Source organism: Elgaria multicarinata, chromosome 3 (genome assembly GCF_023053635.1).
Source record: "Elgaria multicarinata webbii isolate HBS135686 ecotype San Diego chromosome 3, rElgMul1.1.pri, whole genome shotgun sequence".
Classification (NCBI taxonomy): Eukaryota; Metazoa; Chordata; class Lepidosauria; order Squamata; family Anguidae; genus Elgaria; species Elgaria multicarinata.
In genome coordinates, this window is record NC_086173.1 from 98,569,283 (window position 1) to 98,589,277 (window position 19,995).

Below are 19,995 nucleotides of genomic sequence, written 5' to 3' on the forward strand. Positions count from 1 at the left end.
AGTTCTGTTTAGGTTAAAATGGAGCAAAAGGTACTTTAACAGGATTAGTAATAATATAATTAGAGACATTTTGCTCATATTCATTGACTGTCCATCCCAACAGTTTCATGTGTTTGTGTCAGATGAGCTACTAGATCACCTAATTTATCTCATCCTTTGAGCCTTTTGTCTGCTGAATTGTACAAATATTGAAAGCTTGACAGCAGAATTCTGTACTTGTTTACTCAAAATTAAGTCCCACTGAGTTCAATGAAGCTTACTTCCAGGTAAGTGGGTATAGGATTGCAGCATCCAAAGGCTTTCTGGAGCTTTCTCTTCTACTTTAGCCCTCTCATTTGAAGCTACCAGCTCAGCAAGTTTCCTTGATTAACTAAACAAAGTAATCACTCCTCATTGTGCAACTGGAGGTCAAATGATCTCCAAATTTAAGCTCATAACCTGCAGTGACTCTGTTCGGATGACATGCTAAGCCATGGTGGAACCATTCCTAACCATGGTGGCTACATAACTATGGTTTAAATACACTAACCATTTGCTGCAAAAGGGTTAGCCTAACCATGGTTTAGCATGTTGTCTGAACAGGCCCAGGTGGTGGTGGTGGTATCTCCAGTGAAGTCCTAAGGCAGGATACATCTGTAGTATCGAGACATGTTTTTTCCCTTATATCATAACCGTATACCTCCTGGTCCAGTTTTGTTTAATCATTGGTGTGTGTGGAAAAGCAGGTGCTCTCCAGGAGCCCACAAAATTCTCAGGTGCTAGTCATAAGGTTAGAACATTTTGGGTAACTACAGAGGTCAACCAAGGCCATCTTGCACACTCACATCATTCTGTGGCAATCGTTCTTGCAAACACACACTCCAAATTCTAGCTGCAGGCTGTCCAGACATGTTAAGCAGAGATGGTTTATTGTTGAAACACAAATGGAAAAGACACCCCAAGTTACATCAGAGAATACAAAATACTTAGAAAACTGAGCCACCCCTCCCTTGGCACATGATCTCCTCCCCCCTCATACATACTGCACATTTATTCCACTGGGCAACTGCAGCAAAATAGGCTAGTTGGTACCTTCCAGCAACACAAAGCAGCCGCAGGATGCTTACTACGTATACTGAAACTGCCACTAGAGCTGCCCACTATGCACAGTCCCAACATCCTAATTTGTTTAGACCCTTAAAAAAAATTAAAAATGAAATTGTGTCCCCAGAAACTAAGATTTGGTTCCATAAAGATTCTCTTGCTTTGCAAGCGCACAGAGGCTCAAGAGGGCATGAATATACTTGTATAAAACCACATAATTAAACATGCTTGTGTACAATTTAGCAGTTTCAGCTGGAATCACCCACACAAAGTCACAGGCTCCAAATGGGGGACACAGCTTCCCAAAGGGCGGAAACAAGCATAACTTTCATCCATATTAAGAAATGAAGAAACTTGATGTCTGATCGTCAGCTCTGTAAACAGCTGCAAGTTCTCTTCCAGGCTGGCTCCCCGCCAGCCTCCGGCACACCTATGTCAGCGTTTCACCTTTCGTTACCTGCCAAGAGAAAGAAGAGAGCTTGCTTACCTTGCAATACGGCTTCTGGGGAGGGGGAAGAGACCTGATGTCGAAGAACATGCAAGGGAGGAGATCTGCATGAGTTACTTGGGGGAGATACAAGATTGTACCACAGATCCAAGCAAGGGCTGTGCAGCTCCCATGGCTGGATTTGCATTAAGGACTTGTTAGGGCTGGGTTAGACCTTTCCCAAGGGTACTTTTTCTGCTCCTGGCTCTCTGCCACTGTATCCACTGGGAAGCAAGAAACGCAGGAAACATGGGCAAAACCTGGTCCATGACAGTTTCCAAGGAAAGGGGTGCAGGAATAGAAAAGACTTGGCCACAGAGAATGAGGCAGAACTTGCTTGAAGGGTGCTGCTGGAAAAGACTTTCTTAACAGAATTCAAACCTCCCGTAACTTCTGTGCACCTGCCTAAGACAGCAATCCTATGCACATTTACCAGTGAGTAAGTTCCATTAAACACAATAGGGCTTACTTCTGTGAAGGCATATGCAGGATTGCACTGGAAGCTATTCACTCCAAACAGGTAACCGCCACTCTAGGTGGGTGGATTTTTTATCCTGCTTCATGCATGCCTGGAGAGAGGAACTGTATCCATTCCTATTCCATTCTGTTGCTGGCCATAATATAATGTGTGCAGTGAGCACGTGTGCTTTTTTGAGGCCAACTACCTCTTCTAATACATAGGATACATCAGCCATTCACAATGATGTCTTGTGGGTGAAATGTGGCATGTCTAGGCAAAAGAATTCATTTAATACATCATCTCAACAGACTTTCAAGGTGGGCAACTTGTGGTCCTCCAGATGTTCTGGCTTACAATCCCATCATCCTAAACATTGGCTACACTGATTAGGGCTGGTGCAAGATGTAAGACAAAATATCTGAAGGGCCACAAGTTGCCCACTACTACTTTAAACCATTACAGATGTTGCTAAGAAAGGCATAACCCAACGCACCTAAAAAAATTCAGAAAATACAATGCGATTTGCATGGGCCACTCATGAAGAGAGTTTGGAAGCTTCAGCTACTGAAGAATGCAGATGCAAGGCTCCTATGAAGGAACACACAAGTTCTCCCAATACCATGGGTTACACTAGTATTTCCTCATCTGAATGGACTCTCATTTTTCAAGGACTATTTCAGGTATTGGTTTCAAATCTCTACTGACAACCATGGGCTATATATGGCCTTATAAAGGGGTGGCCAGACTTGAGGCTTATGAGATGGGCTTTGTTTTTCACTAGAACCTCAAGGCCAACCAACCAGGGCCAGCTTCAAAATAGTGGCTTAGGAAGCTGGACATAGATTTACGGAACAAGATGCCTCCAAGCATATGCTCAGTCCAGCAATTTGTTTTCAGTACCAGAATTTGAGCTTGCGCAGAAATCTTTTTGTATTACTGTTTTCCCCCAAGCATTTTTGTCCAGTTTAGGAGGGGGTGGGGAAAGCTTTTTGCAGTCAAAATTTAAACCATTGGGAGTCAAAACCCCTTGCTGGTTACTGCAAATCAGCTGGAGATCTACAAAGAGATTCTGACCTACCTTCTGCCCACCACTGCGTTAGAATGTGCCTCCTCTGCTTATCTCAATACTATCAGTGAATCCTCTCAATGAGACCATGTTTATCCCAGAACCTGGCAGCCAGATATGTGAGAAGGGCATTCTTGGCAGCTCCTAGCCCCATAGTGACCCCCTTTCCCTGCTGGGACCAATTTAAAGTGATTTTTTAAAAAAGAGTTTATAATGGGTGAGCTATCTATCTGAACATACATAATAGCAACTGGCCCTTAGAGGATGTAAACATAAGCCAATCATTGTCTCAATAGAGGATCAGGAAAATAACCTTCTTACAACTCCAAATGCTTCACAGCCGTGATACAAATTGCTCACTACGGGATCTAGAGCTATTCTTTGTGTGGTGACACGGAATACATTCCACAATATTCTGACACAATTTCTCTTCCTGAGCTTATCAGGAAACTGTTCAACTAGCTAGTTTGTGAAAACTTGCAAAGGTGAAAATCCAGAGTAATCTCTTAGATTTCAACCTTTAGGAGGACTTGACCTATAAACAGTATAAGGCTAGAGGAGATGTAAAGATGAACACATCCAACTTTGTGGTAAGGGCATTTGAGCTGAGGTGTTTATTCTATGAATGTGCCCACCTTCTAAAAGAAATGGCAAACCAGAGACATGATATTCACCGGATAAGTATCACTATGTGATACAGTGTGCACACATGGTGAAAGATCAAAAAGTCTTGTAGTGCCTTAAAGCTTAACATACCATAGTGTACACTTTTCTGGGCCAGAACCCACTTTGCTCAATGAATCGGGCTCTGGCAAATGAAAATTTGTGTCATAATATCTGTATTAATTTTAAATGACGATATAGCTTTGACATGCTAGTGGTTTGTTTGTTTTTATGTACAGGGAGCTTTAAAAACTAGAGATGCATATGTATACCATACACACACTGGTGTGTGTGTGGAGGGGGAACTATTCAAACACACAATACCTCCCCCCCCCGCGGAGCCTAAAGTGATATAGTAGTGATACAGTCCAAGCTTTAGCATTTGATTCTGTGCCTCCGTGATTCAAGAAGCCGACAAAGACGTCCGGCTTGCGGCAGTAGTAACCCGCGGAGCAAAGCTAGGGGTGCTGCGCTGCCCACAAGCGGAGCAGTGGAGGGGAGGGTCCCTCCTGCCCGCCCCCCGGCAGCCGCTGCCGCCTCTCTAACGTGATGCAGGCGCCTCACCCGGGCCTCGATGTATTCGATCCGCCTCTCCAGCGCCGTGAGCTTCTCGTTGAGCGTGGCCAGGCGGGAGCGGCAGGACATATCTGCGAGGGGAGGAGAGAAGGAGAAAGAGGTGAAGGGCCAGAAGGACCCCCCGGCCAGCCCCCGAACCCACCCGGGCGGACGTCATCCTCGCCCCCACAAGAGGAAGGAGACCAGGGCGGCGCCGGCAGCCCGTACCGAAGGAATTGAGGAAGTCGGCGATCTTCTTGATAGAGCTGGTGATCACTTCGATGTACTCGCGGTTCGCCCAGTCCTGGTGGATCTCGCGCTGAACCGGGTCCTCTTGCACCGACATGACCGCCAGCTGGGAGCAGCCCCCAACCAGTATATGGCCGCGCCTGCGCACACCCAGGGTGTCCCCCCCTTAGCTGGCAGATCGAGAGCACCACGCATGCGCGCGCCTTTTCCGCTTCCGTTCACGAGCCTGCGCAGCGCCGAGATTGGCTCGCTTGAGGGACGGAGACGGGTTAGATGCGGCTCATAGCACTGACGTCGTGCGATCGGAGGAGCTTCATGGACAGCGACAATTGATTTAGGGCGAAAGCCTGTGTCTGTTTAGATAGGAAAATAAGTCCTACAACTCCCAGCTTACCCCAGCCAGGCTGGATGGGGCATGCTGGGAGTTGTAGGACTCCCCCCCCCATCTAAACATAGGATTGCGCCTTTAATTTTTTTTTTAAAGGGAATACTGCTTTAATTCCAAACGAACGACAGATGGCTTTTAAAGATTCAGTGTTTATTGAATACAGCCTTCCCTAACCTGATGTGTTGAAACTACAGTTCCCATCACCCCCAGCTGGCATGGCCATTGTAGTCTTAAGACATCTGGCGGACACAAAGTTTGGAAAGGCTAATCGAGTGGGTCTTATATTACAGTAACACAGTAGTTGTATTAATCAGTTGCTGCTAAAAGAAGCCTTGTAACTTAAAGACAACTGATTATGGTATATAAAAAAGACCCCACTTCATCAGATTTTTGAAGTTACACAGACAGGCATAGGGGGAATGGAAAACGGTGGAGCCAAATGGCCATGTAATGCAAAAGGAGTCTGTGCCTATGTTTGTTTATCTGAAGTATTTTTATTCTGCTCCTCAGCCCAAAAAAGATTCCTGGAGCAGCCTACAAACAATCCAAAGATGACAGACCCTGCCTGCAGGCTTACAACACAAAAGGAAAAAGGGAGGGAAGAAGGAAAACTTAAGTAGGCTGTCAGCAGGGCTGGTTGAATACTTTCTCTCTCTCATCACTGGCAGGGTGGTGAGCCCAACTGGACTGATGTTCCCTTTGCCTGCTTCTACCTCCCTCCCTCCTTTCCCACAGAGCAAGTTGTGTGTAAAGTTTAAATGTATGCAAGATAAACTGAGTGAACATTCATAATAGTACATGGTGACAGTACAATTATCTGCTTTGTTCTTAACAGCTGTAAGTGGAGAGGAAACCATTGTCTATATTTAAGCCTAAGTAAAAAGAATCAAACTTCTTGGTAAATTTTAATGCAGCAATTTCACATTGCAGTCTGTGTTTGTGTATTTGTTATGTGGCCTGTTGGTGAATAGCTCTTTTAGATTAAGGGGCTGTGGATGTCTACAAGCATGGACAGGTCTACTACCCAAAGCCTGCAAGAGGGAAATATTGTCCAAAAGAAATGCTGTTTCTATACTCATTTTTATGCTTTTTAAATCCCAATTCAGTTTCAAATATATTCACACTTCTTAACTTGATCATTTAAGAAAAGGGCTGAGGACACATCTTAATATTGTTTAATTCTCTGGCTATAATATTTTCTTCATGTTGTGCCTGTCCAAATGCTCTTCTTTTCCATAGCTCTGCAAAAGCCAATGCAACTTCAGGTTCATGCCATTTTTACGTTGTGGGATTAATTCTTCTCTGGGCTTAAATAAAGCTTATGATGTACATAGCCTTTCTCTTTGAGCTATTGTGATATAGGAAAGCTCCATCCACCTGCCATGAAGCACTAAAAGCTGAAGCAATGAAGGATTGGGTAAGAGCCAAGGGGTCTCTAGGAGATAGAACTGACTGAGACGGGAGTAGACCTGCCCATATTTAAAATAACTCCTCCTCCATAGACTTAGACATATTGTAGTGAAACTTCTGCAATATTGGAAAGTGTTAAAAATGAGAGGTAACATTTGTCCCCCCCCCCAAATATAAGGAACTTTGTGGGAGAGGGAGTTGATGCCCTACCCATCTTCTTCTTTTTTTTCCCCAAGCTCTGGAAAACTACTTGCATTTGGCAAAAAACAGAGCTCACAGCAGCATTTGTAAGACTGGAGAAATGAAATGCAGAATACTTGTGTTTCTGCAAATTAATTGATGGTGGGTGTGTAATTAAATAGGGAGATAAATCAATAAGTTGGGGGAGAAATGCTGGTCAGTTTTTCAAAGGCATGTTTTTTCTCCTATCTCTCATATGCACAGTCACTGCAGTGGTATTAAAGATGCAACGTGGCAAAAAATTTTTTAAAGCATTAAAAAAAAGAATAAGGGCAGTCAGGCAATTAAAGAAGTACCTTTTTCAATGTGTGTAGACATGATGATGCTATACAACTCAATGGATATGATAATGCAAAGTTTTAATGCTTATAGGCTGCATGCCATATCAGTCTTCAATGGAGGGGTGAGGGTGGTAGAGGAAAAGAAATAAACCCCCAAGATGCACAAATCTTGCAGATATTCCATTAGTGACCCCATAGAACTATATAGATTTGACAGTGCACACCAGCAATGATAAGACTTTCACACTTTATTTAGTAAATTTGTGAATAACATCCCTTATGAATACATATTCTTACATGTAGCGTAAAACCCCCAAACTACACTATATTTGTGCAAACTAGCACTGAAATCTTGTATTGAACAGAAATAGGTAATAGAAATAAACATTTTTAGCTCATGTTCCCAAATAAAGGGTTTAAAGACGAATATTTTAAAGCAGGACATTTCATCCTAAAAGTGCATAAATTCAAAGACCACAATCCAGGATGGAGCTGGTCACACTTAAGCCCATTGATTTCAAGAGGGTTAAACACACAAGTCTGTTTTGGATTGTGATCAAAAAGTAAATAAAAGTGCCATTGATGGAAACATAAAGGGGTAGAAATGTGTTAGGGGTAGAAATCAAGGATTGATTTCATTCTGAGAACCAGTCTTGTAATCCTACCAAAAGGGGATACAGACAAACAATCCCAAAGTACATATGTTCAATACTTTTAACACCACCTTAACTTCAAGCTTGTTTTTAAGCTTTAAATTTATCCCAGTTCAGCAAACCATGCACTTAACTGATACTCACTTGAGATCTCAAATAAGTATGAACAGCGGTTTCTCAAATATCATGTTGGGATGTTTTTCTGCTGCCAACAAAAGGCCATCATAAAACCGTTTCCCAGTAAAGATGAGAGCTGTAGAAATTCCTAAATGCAGCTGTACTTCACACAAATCATATTTTGTTAAGCATAATTAAAGGGCAAAGAGCTTCTGGCAACCCTGTACTCTAAATTTCTTAAAAACAACTTATTGTCCCAAATTTAAAAAAAGTTTTGCTTTTAGATATCATGGGGTACTGGAGAAAGGTTAAGGGTAGATAGGGAGTTAAACATGTGACACAGGAAAAGGAAGATGCACTTGGAGGCAAGGGCTTAAGAGATGAAGAGTCGAATATTTAAGGACGATCAAACCACATTTTTTAAAGTTCAGGCTAGAATTCACCTTCCTTTAGCACTGCCTGGACACAAGTTATAAACCCATTTGGGCGCAAAAGTTTCATCATGTATAGTCCCATCAACTTTGTTTGCATCATCTTGCAACTTCCGTGAAGCATTAACCCAACAATATAATCCATTCTAATCAGAGCTGTCTTCATCACTATCTTTGGGATCCTTCCGACCTTCACTCTCTGAATCTTCCTCCTCCTCCTGAGGGAAAAACATATTTAAACAGTTAAGATTTGGGGGGATTCTTTTCCATTGGATTCGCACAGTGTTTTTTCCCCTCCTTCATTTTGACGAGTTCCCCCTTCAACAAGCCATGCTGCCTGGGTTTGGACAACATGACAAATCATGCCTAGGTGGTGATTATGGAAATTGTGCCTGGCATGCACCACATTTTAAATAAATTATTTTGATCGTGCAAATCAGGTCAATTTCTCCATCAGGTTTCCTGCAATATTAGCATACAAACTGGCTGGGCCAAGCTGTTGACTTTAATTTAAATTGTAGCTGGGAAAGTGTTTTAGCAAGTAAGATGCACAAATGAGTGAGGTAAGAAGCAACAGTGGTCTAAGTAGACACTGCTTCTCCCTCCCTATCCATCTGTTTGCTGGGTCCTTTTCCAAATCAAAGTGAATCAATAAGCCGTGCCAAGACCCAGAAATTCCAAACACAGAGCAAGACTGTAATTTTGCTAGGCAACAGGGTCAATTACTCTTTGAGTACCATTTCTATATAAATGGGGTTCTTAAAATAGGGTGAAAGAGATGGAATTTGGTCTTTGTTACTCCTTACTACCCAATAGAAAATGGTAGAAGTGTTGCCTTTCCATGAAAGGAATCACCTGCCTGTGCCCATCTGTTAGCCTACATCCACCTAGATGCTGCATTTCATTTTGTGAAAAAGGTGTTAGCGAGAATAGAGTAGCAGCCCTTTGGTTCTATCTTGCAGTGCTCAGATTCCAACCTCAGTAGCCATCTAACAATTTTACATTTGTCAGGCAGCCAATTTTGCGTTTGCCGGCCCTCGTCCAAGTGCAGAGTATAACAGATTGTAAAAACAACAACACCAAAACAACAGGCTTTTGGATAAATACCTCTATAGGATCCTCTCTTTGGAGCAAGGAAACCTCCTCCTCCTCTATCTCGCTTGTTTGGGATGCCTGTGAAAGGATCTCTTCTCCCTAGAATGGACACAATAAACCTCAGAAATGGAACTCAGGAGGTCCCCACCATACATATACGCAGTGGTGTGAGGAGCTGTTTCGTGATCCCACTTACAGAGACCTTCAGCACAAGTTGCTCTTCATTGCAACCTGATATACAGGGGTAAATTTATGCCAGTTCTGGAGTGAATAATTTCTCTCCTAGTCCTGGAGCGAATAATTTCCCTGCCATTGCTTGCCCTTTTTCTATTCTTTTTTTAAACTTGTCCCCCTCCCACCCCCAGGTCCTTCCTCTCGTCTGCCCTGATGGGCTTGCTCCAGCTGTGCTTGGGATATGTCAGAGATTCCAGTGTCAGAGTACTCTGAATCAGGAAGTAGGACTGCCCTGTTAAAGCCCTACGCAGTGTAGGGTTAGGATACTTGACAGGCTGCCTTCTTCCATATCAACCCATCTGTGTATTAAGCTTTTCTGCAGAGGCCACCCTGTCAACATCTAAGATGCGTTTGGACTTTTCGTTGGCTGCACCCAGGCTCTGGAACGCCCCTTACTTAGTATCTCTCTCCCTCTCTGATGGCTCCATGAAGACCTTCCTTCTTAGACAGGCATTTGGCCTGCCAAGCAGCTCCTTTTAGCTCTCCGGCTTACGAATCTCTGATTTTAAGGCTATTTTACCTTCTGACACTTATTTTTTTTAAGCTGTTACTACTTATTACTGATTTGTTTTCTTACTGCATTTTAATGCTCTCTTGTGAGCAGTCTTCTATTGGAGAGGTGGGATTTAAAAATGTTTTTAAATAAATACGATTTGGGCTTAATTCTACTGCCATCAGAGAGAGTGGGGGGTGAATTGTTCACTAGTTAACATTGTAATTCCACTGAAGGGACTATTCAAGTTATCAGTAAACTGTCTTCTGAAAGCCAATATTGAAAGTAATTTCCTGGAATACAGAAGCACTTCCCATGTTTCCATGGAGATGATCTGAGTTATTCAATTAGTTAGTAGCAACTTTACTACCTTTTTACCATATCAACAAGTTAGAGAAGAACAAAGAAAAAGGCTATTACATCCTCTGCAGTCTGGCTGAAACAGCAGGAGCCCAAATCAATACAACATACTGGTCATCTTGTGCAAACAATTTCAACTTTGACACATCTTCACTGCACAGAGTCCACTCATGACGTTCATTCAGTTTTTTAAAAATGGCGTCTGATTAAAGCTGCAATCTTGCGCACATTTAAACATTATGTATGTGGAAAAACCTCCCACTGAATTCAGTGAGGCTTAATTCTGAGCCAACCTACGTGGGTTCAGGCTGCTAGTTTTCAAGTCTCTCAGTAATGTCCATTAAGATTATACCAAGCTCAGACAATAAGCCCTTTATGAGACACAAAGCAGTTCCTTCCATGGGCATATGCTTACCTGCAGGTCCCGATTTTTGAGGACGCCCAACCAGAAAGCTTCCTGACAGTGATTGAGAGCCAGCATTGCTTTCACACGGTATACAAATAGCTCAAGGGACTTCTTTAGTAGAGGCACATGGCTTGTGAGTCCTGTGTCTTGATGAATCTACACGTGAAAGAAAAGCACAGAGTTAGATTGCCATTGATCTTTTGTTACACCCCTTACTGTATGTCATCAGTATTGTTCAGTGTAAGGGGTATTGGACCCAGATATAGGAAATTTGGGTTCAAATCCGATTTTATGCATGCAGCGAGTGGCCTTCAGCAATTGTTTGTGTCTTAGTCTCTGCTCCCCAGTCTACATGATAGCAATAATGATCTACTTCAGAATTGTCGTTCTGATAATTAAATAGTATAAGGATTTTAATGCGTAAACTTAAAGTGCTACAATTGTAACTGGTGGCCTTTGGACAAATTTGGGTCATTCCTCGGATGAATACCTTCTCCCCATTTCACCCCGTTGCCAACTCCAGAAGCAAAAGAGAAATGTCGAGACCGTCAAGGGGGACAGAGGGCAGGGTTGGTTTCTGGATACTGCCATGCCATCATACTTACAGCCTTAAGTTGATCAGGGTTGAATGAATAATAATAATAATAATAATAATAATGCAGCAAAACTCAGATGGCAATAGCTTAGCCTTACAACACGATATACTAGCCTATAAAACTGTTAGCCTGACCCTTATTATGCATGGATAGGAAGTGATATAGTAAAAATGACTGGAGGAGAATTTGGACATTTCCAGCCTAACTGGAATTACAGTTAGGGATTACAAATAATCTCTGAAACAGGAAGAGGGAAGTAACTTGATGGAAATAGAGGCCTGTTTCTCACATAACAAGAAGCCACCTTAGGTGAATTTCCCTTTGGGGTGTCTTGGTAGCCACCATTTGGAATATTTGAGCCATGGCGGGTGGTGGTGGTGCTGTAGCTTGTTATGTGTGAACCAACTGAGGATGCTAGACAAACCATCCGGAACCCATCCTTGCCAGGTTTGCACCTAATGTCAAGCTATGGCGCAACCCCGCCCACAACTCAAATATTAAAAATGGTGGTCACCTCAATGAGAAACCCATCAGGGAAATTCACCTAAGGTGGCTTCTCATTACATGCAAACCAGGCCATTTGTAACCAATGCAGATTACCCAGATTTTACTAATTCTAAAGACAACACCCTGCTCGTAGCCTTTGTTACCTTGGAGTGGCCACACATGTGGTGAAGTTGTCTGGTGCTCAGCTGCAAGGTTTTCAACAAGCTCTGCACATCCTCCTGCAAACCCAACAAAGGTCATTTACAAACCTGTTCAAATCCGCCATCTATTGAGCTACTGTAACTCAGGATTCTATTTTTCACTCGGTAGGATATACTGAAAGCTAGGGCTGCTTCACGTGTGACATGACACCACGCTGAAATAAGTGCATACTAAAGGAGGAGTTGCAGCCAATCTTGGCTCTCTGACAGGTATATGAGTAGTATACATACATTGGCCATATGCAGACCTTAAAACATCTTATATGTATATATTTCCCCCCCCCCCCATTTCAGCTGTGCTTCCGTGCATATGGAGTTACTGTACTTGATGCTAGAAAGAGTAGCCACAGTTCATTCCCACCTCAGTCCAAAGACAGCCCTGTCCCTAATCTCTTACCCTGTGCTTTTTAAAGCTGCAGTCCAGGAGGGGCATGCCAAGCTTCAGGAAGGTTTCCATGAACAGACGACCATACTGCGAAGGAGAAAGAAAGGTGGAAAATGTGGCCATTTCTGACAACAATAAGTGTGTGGCCTTTGAACAAGCCCTGAGGCATGATTGAAAGTGTTCAAGCACCCATAGGGTGTTAGTTCAAATTTCACAAGATCAAATCAATACTTTCTTATAGAAGAGTTTATATTTGTTTACGCCCCACCTTTTATTCAGTTTATTCTGAGAAATCCAGCTCTATCAGAATAGAAATTAGAATTTAGAGGTTATTTTGTGAACCGCCCAGAGAGCTTCGGCTATTGGGCGGTATAAAAATGTAATAAATAAATAAATAAATAATAAATATTTAAAAGAACTAAGAATTTAGAAGATATTTGTTTGTTAATGTGAAACAAATTTACATCATTCCATATCGTTTAATCCTTGTAAACTGCCCAGAGAACTCCGGCTATGGGGAAGTATCAAAATAATAACAATAATAATTTTAACTACCATGGTTCTCTGCAAACAATATTGGAATCTGTAATTCCAGTACTGAGAAGTGTGTTAAAGATCTTTAGCTTTACTCTTGGAAGCAAATACATCTAATCAAAATATCTTTGTGCCACAAACTTTGTCTACAGTAGTTCCAGTTCTTGGGCAGAAGGCAGACAGCTTGGGTAGGTTAAACCAATTGACAGTAATTTCAGGCACTGACAAGAACCTGTTTATGGTGAGACGGGATTGAAACAGGATTCCTGTAATCCTATCTTTGTTAAAATCAGCTACGTTTCGTTGTTAACTTGTTTATATACACCAATGTGTTTCTATCTATACTTCTGTAGCCACCATGTTGCACACTATGTTTTCTTAGTATATAATTTGTGAGGTTGCATTACATTATTTTTGATAATGTATTTGTTTGCTTATACCCCTTTCTGATACTTATTACAATTATTGCCATTCCCAATTTTGGGGCACTTGTGTGCTTTTCAGCATTTATTTTTTGGTCCTTGTATATACACCCATTATTACATAACCAGTCCCTGGTCAACAGCTGTGTGAACAGAGTGTTGGATTAGATGGACCCTTGGAATGATCCAGCATGGCTCTTCTTATATTCTTAACTAGCATCTCACACTGAAGTATGTGCTGTGCTCCCTGCCTTGCTATTATAGCTATCGACAACCAGTCAGACTGAAGCTATGGAGTGGAAGCCTGTGGAAATCCTAGTATGGCTGGAGGTGGTGGGTGGATGACACTGGAAGAGAGCATCAGCGGGAGCATCAGGTACACACAGCCGGACAGCCAGCTGTCAGGGATGCTTTAAGGTGGTTTCCTGCATTGAGCAGGGGGTTGGACTCGATGGCCTTGTAGGCCCCTTCCAACTCTACTTTTCTATGATTCTATGATCTTTGGGGAAGGCAAATGTTGGAACTGCCTTCAACTTTTAACATCGGCAGTTTAGCCTGGACCATCTCTGACACGATATATAAATGAATAAAACACACAGCAATCAGCACAGCAGCTGCCACTGCAAGGCTACGATTTCCAGCTCTGTCCTGGGGAAATATGCTATGGTGAATAGATATCCCAGAAATTACATAGGCATGGACAAGCTGAGAATGGTTATACATTTAGGGATCAGATACACACAGCTGCTGGCTATTGTGCAGATGCTGGTATAATAGTAGTAAAAACAAATCTACACTGCAGGAATGTTCTGAATTTCCTGTCTTGTATAATGCAACCGTCACTCACCTTCAAGCAAACAATGAGCACGGGCCTATTGTCAAATACCTGTTGGGAGAAAGAGCAGAAGTCCAGTACACAAATGATGGAACACTAGAATGGTTAAATTAAAATAATCCTCCTCCTGAGAACCCTGGTGCTATGGAAGTGACAAGGAGATTAAACTTCTTGGGTTGAAGGCTAACAGTGTTATCACATGTTTTATGCTACCCAGTTATCTTCCTTTGTGGGACACATAAAGCTCCGCTTTCTTCTCCCATAGTAGGCCAGCCACAATATTATTATTTTTTACTTGTATTGGCGTCAGCAGGTTTAAAGCAAGGCACCCATGCCAGATCAGGTGTACATTGAATAGGATGTGGCTGGAGGCCACCTGCCAAAAATGACCTTGAATATCACTTCTAGGCATTAGCTGGGCTGCTTTTGGGGAAACTGTCACAGCTCTGAAGGTAATTAACTCATCTGGAAATGCTATATACAAAACAGAAGGTACAAGCTGCACTACTGAACATATAATAGCAGTGGAAGTCTATTTTAGGCAGGTGAAGTGCTATAAAAACTGAAGCGACAAAAACATCAGAAAAAAATATTTTATCGCAAAAGACATACATGAGAATTAAATTACAACAAAGGAATTTGAAAGGCCATGTTAAAGTCCAATTCTGTGGCTACAAACCACATTTTACTTTATGTTTGTTAGACAATGGCTAGAAAAAAAATTCTAGTTTGTATCAAAATGCAAAAAGAGGAGATTTATATGGGCAGGGAACAGGAATGGAAGTCTTAAGAAGATGCTAGAGGGTAAGGTATGCAATAGCATCCCATCCTGTGGGACCACCAGAATCCCGCCAAGGCCCCCATCAATTTCAGACATTTTCTGCAATTATAAAACTTGCTTACAAAAGTTTTGAGGTTTCTCCTCAAGCGCATTAAAGGCCACATGTTGAACTGCAATGCTACTACAGCCATTTCCCAGAAAATGTCTCTCAAAAGTGAAAGGATTGGGATACTATCAAGCATCTTGTACTCCAAAGAGTACTCCAAAACAAGGCAAATCCCATAAAAACAAGATGAAATGTAATAGAATGTAATAAAAATGTTGTAATAGGAAAATGATGTAATTCAATGTAATAGGAAAATAATGAACTCAGAACAGAAAGAAACCTTCAACACATTATGCTAGGCTCCTGAGGCAGCTTACAAGTGTCAAAAGCCAGCATAGTTAAATCTATGGCGTAAGAATTATTGCAAATATTAGCCCGTCAAGTTTCCATAAAAAAGAGAATAATGGATTGGCTACTCACCTTGACTAGGTTAACAAGGATGTGGAAATCCCGCACAGCCATGTTCCAGTGGAGTAACTTCTCTAGTTGGACCTGTGGAGTGATAATAGAAAATCCTTACTTGGGCATCGCTCTGCTATTTCCAGAGATAGGGACTGTTTGCTTGTAACAGCGGCAAACTGTGGATTATTGTGCTGCCACCATTTTGAGTATGCAACCTCCAACTGGAGCTTATTCTGAACACAATGATCCAGTTTGCACATAACGGTGGTAATTCATGGGTTAACTAGCCCACTATTTGCTGCAGTTTGTGGCTTCATCTTCTCCCAATAGCTATTTTCATGTTATTGTATTTAAATACAAGATATGTACATGTGTGCCATTCCCAGATGTTACATGCGTACCTTACCCTTCAAAATCAGGTAGCTTTGTTATTATTATTATTATTATTATTATTATTATTATTATTATTATTATTTATTTATATAGCGCCATCAATGTACATGGTGCTGTACAGAGTAAAACAATGAAATAGCAAGACCCTGCCTTTTGTACATTAACTCCAAAGTTCAGGACATGAATGAGCTTGAACACCTGATGAGGATGGACACACTCTCCCTGAGCAGTGGCATTTTCATGCCATCTCTCAGCATGCAAATTTCCTGCCAGAAACCTCAGATATGTTCTGCCAACCCACCTGGCTGGAATCTGATGGTCTCCCAGCAGAAATGCTTCTGACCGAGCTCTCTAGATGAGCCATCATCACTCGAAAGAAAACGGGAAAAGTTTTCCTGGAGAAAAAGAGAGGGGGGAAAGAAAAGCTAAATTCACCCTATTGTCAGTTTAATACTCAGTTTTTTGTGGCATTATTCCTCTCTGAAGCCTTTATGTGTGCTGTATGTATAATATCTGCCTCCCCAAGATTATTTATTTCTGGACTATGGTTCAATGAAAAAAGCTCTCAAAGGGGCTATTGTAAAAAATAAATAAATCCAAAGGTATCCTCAAAGTAACAATCGAGCTGTCTGGTATTGTGATTCAGAGCTGAGGACAATAAGCCTAAGAGTGAAAAACATGGAAGCAAAACTCTCTGTGCTGCAACTGATCACTGTGAAGCTAATGGTCTTGATGCAATGGGGTGTTGAGAGCCAGCAGTGGAAATCTTGTCAAGAACAGCCTGAATTTTCCAGTATTCTCACACTTTCATGTGTTTAATTGCAGTAAGATATTGTGGACAAGAACTGGGTTTATAAGCCATTTAGGGCGCAATCTTCTGCATGTTTAGACAGAAAAAAGGCCTACAACTCCTGGGGCATGCTGGGAGTTGTAGGCCTTTTTTCTGTCTAAACATGCAGAGGATTGCACCTTTATAGATTCATGAAGCTAGTTATAAGATGTACGTTAGCAGTCATGTTTTGCTATTGCAGAAACTAGGACTAATGTCAGGGATCTCAAAAGCCCAGTGTGTGCACCTAAGATATTACCTGGTCAATGTAGGGTACGTGGAAGAGTATCCATCTTTAGAAGAGTGAATCAACTCTGGTATCCCAATACTGGAAATGTCTTCTATAGCTTTCAATACATTATCTGTGTGCTCCATATAGATGCTGTGTGGAAAATTGTTCACAAAAATTACAGAGTTCCATATGGCATTAGAAAGCCAATTTTAAGGTATATTGGGAAAGTATAAAAGGTCACGTTTTCCTCCTGATTCCATCCACATTTGTAATTCTAAACATGTGGCTCAATTACAATCTCAGCTTGATTACAAACCATGACTCTGTTCAATACTTCTCTGGACACTTCTCTGTTCAATACTTCTCTGTGTATAGTTTGTCACTGACCTCCCACATTTCCCGTTGTGTTTGTTCAGGGTGACGCGTGAGAAAAGAGGACAAAATGATACTACCGGTGACACTGCATTTGAACTATACACTGGCTTCAGGAAATCAAATTTATTTTCAAAACTCACATTCCAGTCAGAAAAAGGAATATTTCTTTAATGAATATTGGGCTCAGAAAGACATGTCACTCATCCATTGAACTTGTAAAGAGCTGGAAAATGCACAGTATTGGTTGGTGGGAACAGAGAGGGTGAAAAGAAGGGAGAAACAAATTTTCAGGATGCTGAATTTTTTATTTGTAGGTTGAAGAGCCCGACACGTTTCGGCCTGTATCTTTCCAAGGCCTTCTTCAGGGGCATGTAAACATTTAAAATACATACTGTAAAACCTGGTAGGGAGAACATGTAGTAAAAATATATTCTTACTGTAAAATTAACTTGACATATTGCTACAGGGGCCTATGTACATATATAAATTGTTTGAAATACAGTATGTATTTTAAATGTTTACAGCCCCCTGAAGAAGGCCTTGGAAAGATACAGGCCGGAACGTGTCGGGCTCTTCAACCTATAAATAAAAAATTCATTATCCTGAGAATTTATTTCTCCCTTATTTTCACTTGATTTGGGTACTTTTCTCCCCCTGTTTTTGATTCTGGTAACAGAGAGGGAACTTAAAAAATATATTATGAGACTACCAGATAAAGAGGCCTCTGTCATATTTCCCATGCTGTTTGGGATGGAGGGTAAGGAAATAAGGTTAGTAGAATGATGGTGCAGAATAGAGGAGTTCCAAGTTTAGAACAATCTCAGTGGTTGGCAATGAGCAATTTCCAATGTGCTGGAGAATACGCAGACTTTCAAATGAAATGACTGTGCAGCTGTATAGTGGTCCTTTTGTGGGAGTGGGGATGACTTTGAAAAGAAGAGAGGCACAAGCCCATCCTTACCAGAAGAGAGTGTGGAGAGCATCATTAAACTGGGGGCCCTTCTGATGAGCTCCACTGGGCTGCACCCAAGATTGGCAGAGGAAACGCTTTGTGATAGAAGCTGTCAAGGAAGGAAGGAAGACATGGTGGTGGTTGTTTTTCATTATGCAGGGCACATAACTGTCCAGTATGATCTGTTTTCAATGTATGAATAGATTACATATGCCAAATGCAATGTAATTTTGTGTCAACTTTCAATGTACATTTCTTGCATTCTGCAGGGGCCCCAAAATATACGAGGGACTGGGCCCACAACAGTTGCAGACTCACAATGCTATAATTACTTTTCAATGGTCCAAGTCATGTTGTGACACGTCTTTTAAGAAAACTTGAGTCTTGCCTATTTTCAGAGAACATCCTTGAAGGCCGCAATCCTGTGCATGTTTAGATAGAAAAAAGTTCTACCACTCCCAGCATTCCCTGGGCCAGCATAGAGTTGTAGGACTTGTTTCTATCTAAAGATGCATAGGATTGTGCCTAAGACATGCAAAATAGTGTGCATTCTCCACTGGAATCCGTGATTCTAAAGGATGAGAAACACCCCCCCGCCCCCCCCCAACATTAATTAAATCTTCTGATCTTCTGTTTCTTGAAAGCATGGTTTGCCTTCTTCAAGACGTTTGCTGATAGCAATGCTACAGAACTCTCAAAACTGCAGAAATCCTTTGCAAATTAAAGTTAAACAATACAAAAAAGGCACATCTATATACATTACCTATTTCATTGTTTTTCAGGTTGACCACAGATTTTTCAGCAATGACCAGCAGAAGCTGTGTGAGACTCAATGCACAGTAAATATTGGGAACACTCTGTTGAAAGTTCAGCAAGTACTGGAAACTCTGACTGTAAGATACAAAGGAAAGGAAAGGTGCGTGTGTCAAAACAGCATTGCTAATATTTTGGCAGGCATAACAAACATAACGTTCAGTTTCTCCTGCCCAGTCTCATAGTCTGTTTATGAACCTCTCCTTTTGCTTTTATTCCCTTTGGGGAAAGTGCCTGAAATGGAAGGGCTTATGATTTTGGCTAACAGGCATTTTAGCCAGAAGAAATGTAACCAGAGGAAAAGTCGGGCTAGACAACCACTAAGCGATATAGCATGAGTATCTCTCTTTTTTTTTTTATCCTACCTGAGCAGTTCCTCAAGAGGGAGCTCTCTCTCCCCTGGCTTCAGTCTGTGCGCAAGGACACAGAGACCTGATTTCAGCAAGCAATGGTTTTCATGTTGAGAAAATCCACTCCTGAGAAAAGAAAAGGCAACAATCACCTTCAGCTATAATGCCCAGTTAGTGTGGGGAAGACAAAGATGAGCGTTCTGCAAGCTTTGTGTGTCTTTCGTGCAAAGCACTAGCTAAAACTCATCAGAAGCATTGGGGCTCATCTCTAAAGGACCAGAAGGACTACAAGCTCTGGTTGCACAGGTGGCTAGCCCACAGGTTGATTACTTTGGCAGGTTAAGACTGGGGTCCCCAACATGGTGCCTCCAATGTATTAACGGACACTTCCCATGGCAGCTTCTAGGCTCCTTGCCCCCTCCTGATTTTTTTGGATGACGATGATGATTTTGTAACTAGGAGGCTGGCACGTTGCAAAGCCATGGGTTGGGCTCAAGCACCATCTTTATTTCTAAGACTGACTCTAGGCCACATGTGGGTCCTGGAGACATTCGTAGAAAATAAAAAGGGTGGATGTCTGGAGCCAAGTACTTCATTTGGAAGCATGCCCAG

At 41.8% G+C, this 19,995-nt stretch overlaps 2 protein-coding genes across 2 annotated transcripts in view; both read right to left on the reverse strand.

Annotated features, from left to right (window-relative positions):
* Positions 1-891: 891 nt before the first annotated feature.
* Positions 892-4,735, reverse strand: BRK1 (BRICK1 subunit of SCAR/WAVE actin nucleating complex). Its single transcript, XM_063123360.1, has 3 exons — positions 4,543-4,735; positions 4,324-4,406; positions 892-1,540 (listed from the first exon to the last, which is right to left on the reverse strand). The coding sequence occupies exons 1-3, from the start codon at positions 4,658-4,660 to the stop codon at positions 1,514-1,516; spliced, it is 228 nt and encodes a 75-aa protein (XP_062979430.1). The 5' UTR covers positions 4,661-4,735; the 3' UTR covers positions 892-1,513.
* A 2,830-nt stretch (positions 4,736-7,565) lies between these two features.
* The window catches only part of FANCD2 (FA complementation group D2), a 51,904-nt gene continuing 39,474 nt past the window's right edge, over positions 7,566-19,995 (reverse strand). The window contains exons 33-44 of the mRNA XM_063121067.1: positions 19,399-19,509; positions 18,984-19,111; positions 18,230-18,329; positions 16,921-17,043; positions 16,134-16,227; positions 15,458-15,529; positions 14,163-14,201; positions 12,372-12,446; positions 11,918-11,992; positions 10,681-10,827; positions 9,191-9,277; positions 7,566-8,301 (exon numbers count right to left, since the gene is read on the reverse strand). Coding sequence (XP_062977137.1) covers positions 8,230-8,301; positions 9,191-9,277; positions 10,681-10,827; positions 11,918-11,992; positions 12,372-12,446; positions 14,163-14,201; positions 15,458-15,529; positions 16,134-16,227; positions 16,921-17,043; positions 18,230-18,329; positions 18,984-19,111; positions 19,399-19,509 — 1,123 coding nt within the window. The 3' untranslated portion in view covers positions 7,566-8,229. The remainder of the gene's footprint in view (positions 8,302-9,190; positions 9,278-10,680; positions 10,828-11,917; positions 11,993-12,371; positions 12,447-14,162; positions 14,202-15,457; positions 15,530-16,133; positions 16,228-16,920; positions 17,044-18,229; positions 18,330-18,983; positions 19,112-19,398; positions 19,510-19,995) is intronic.

Bases quoted from the DNA above. Each gene is read 5' to 3' on its own strand.
- BRK1 (XM_063123360.1), bottom strand. From the start codon at position 4,660: ATGTCGGTGCAAGAGGACCCGGTTCAGCGCGAGATCCACCAGGACTGG. The intron at 4,407-4,542 runs GTACGGGCTGCC...CTCCCCTCGCAG, and splicing joins CGACTTCCTCAATTCCTTCG to ATATGTCCTGCCGCTCCCGC. The intron at 1,541-4,323 runs GTGAGGCGCCTG...TTCTCTTGGCAG, and splicing joins TCGAATACATCGAGGCCCGG to GTAACGAAAGGTGAAACGCT.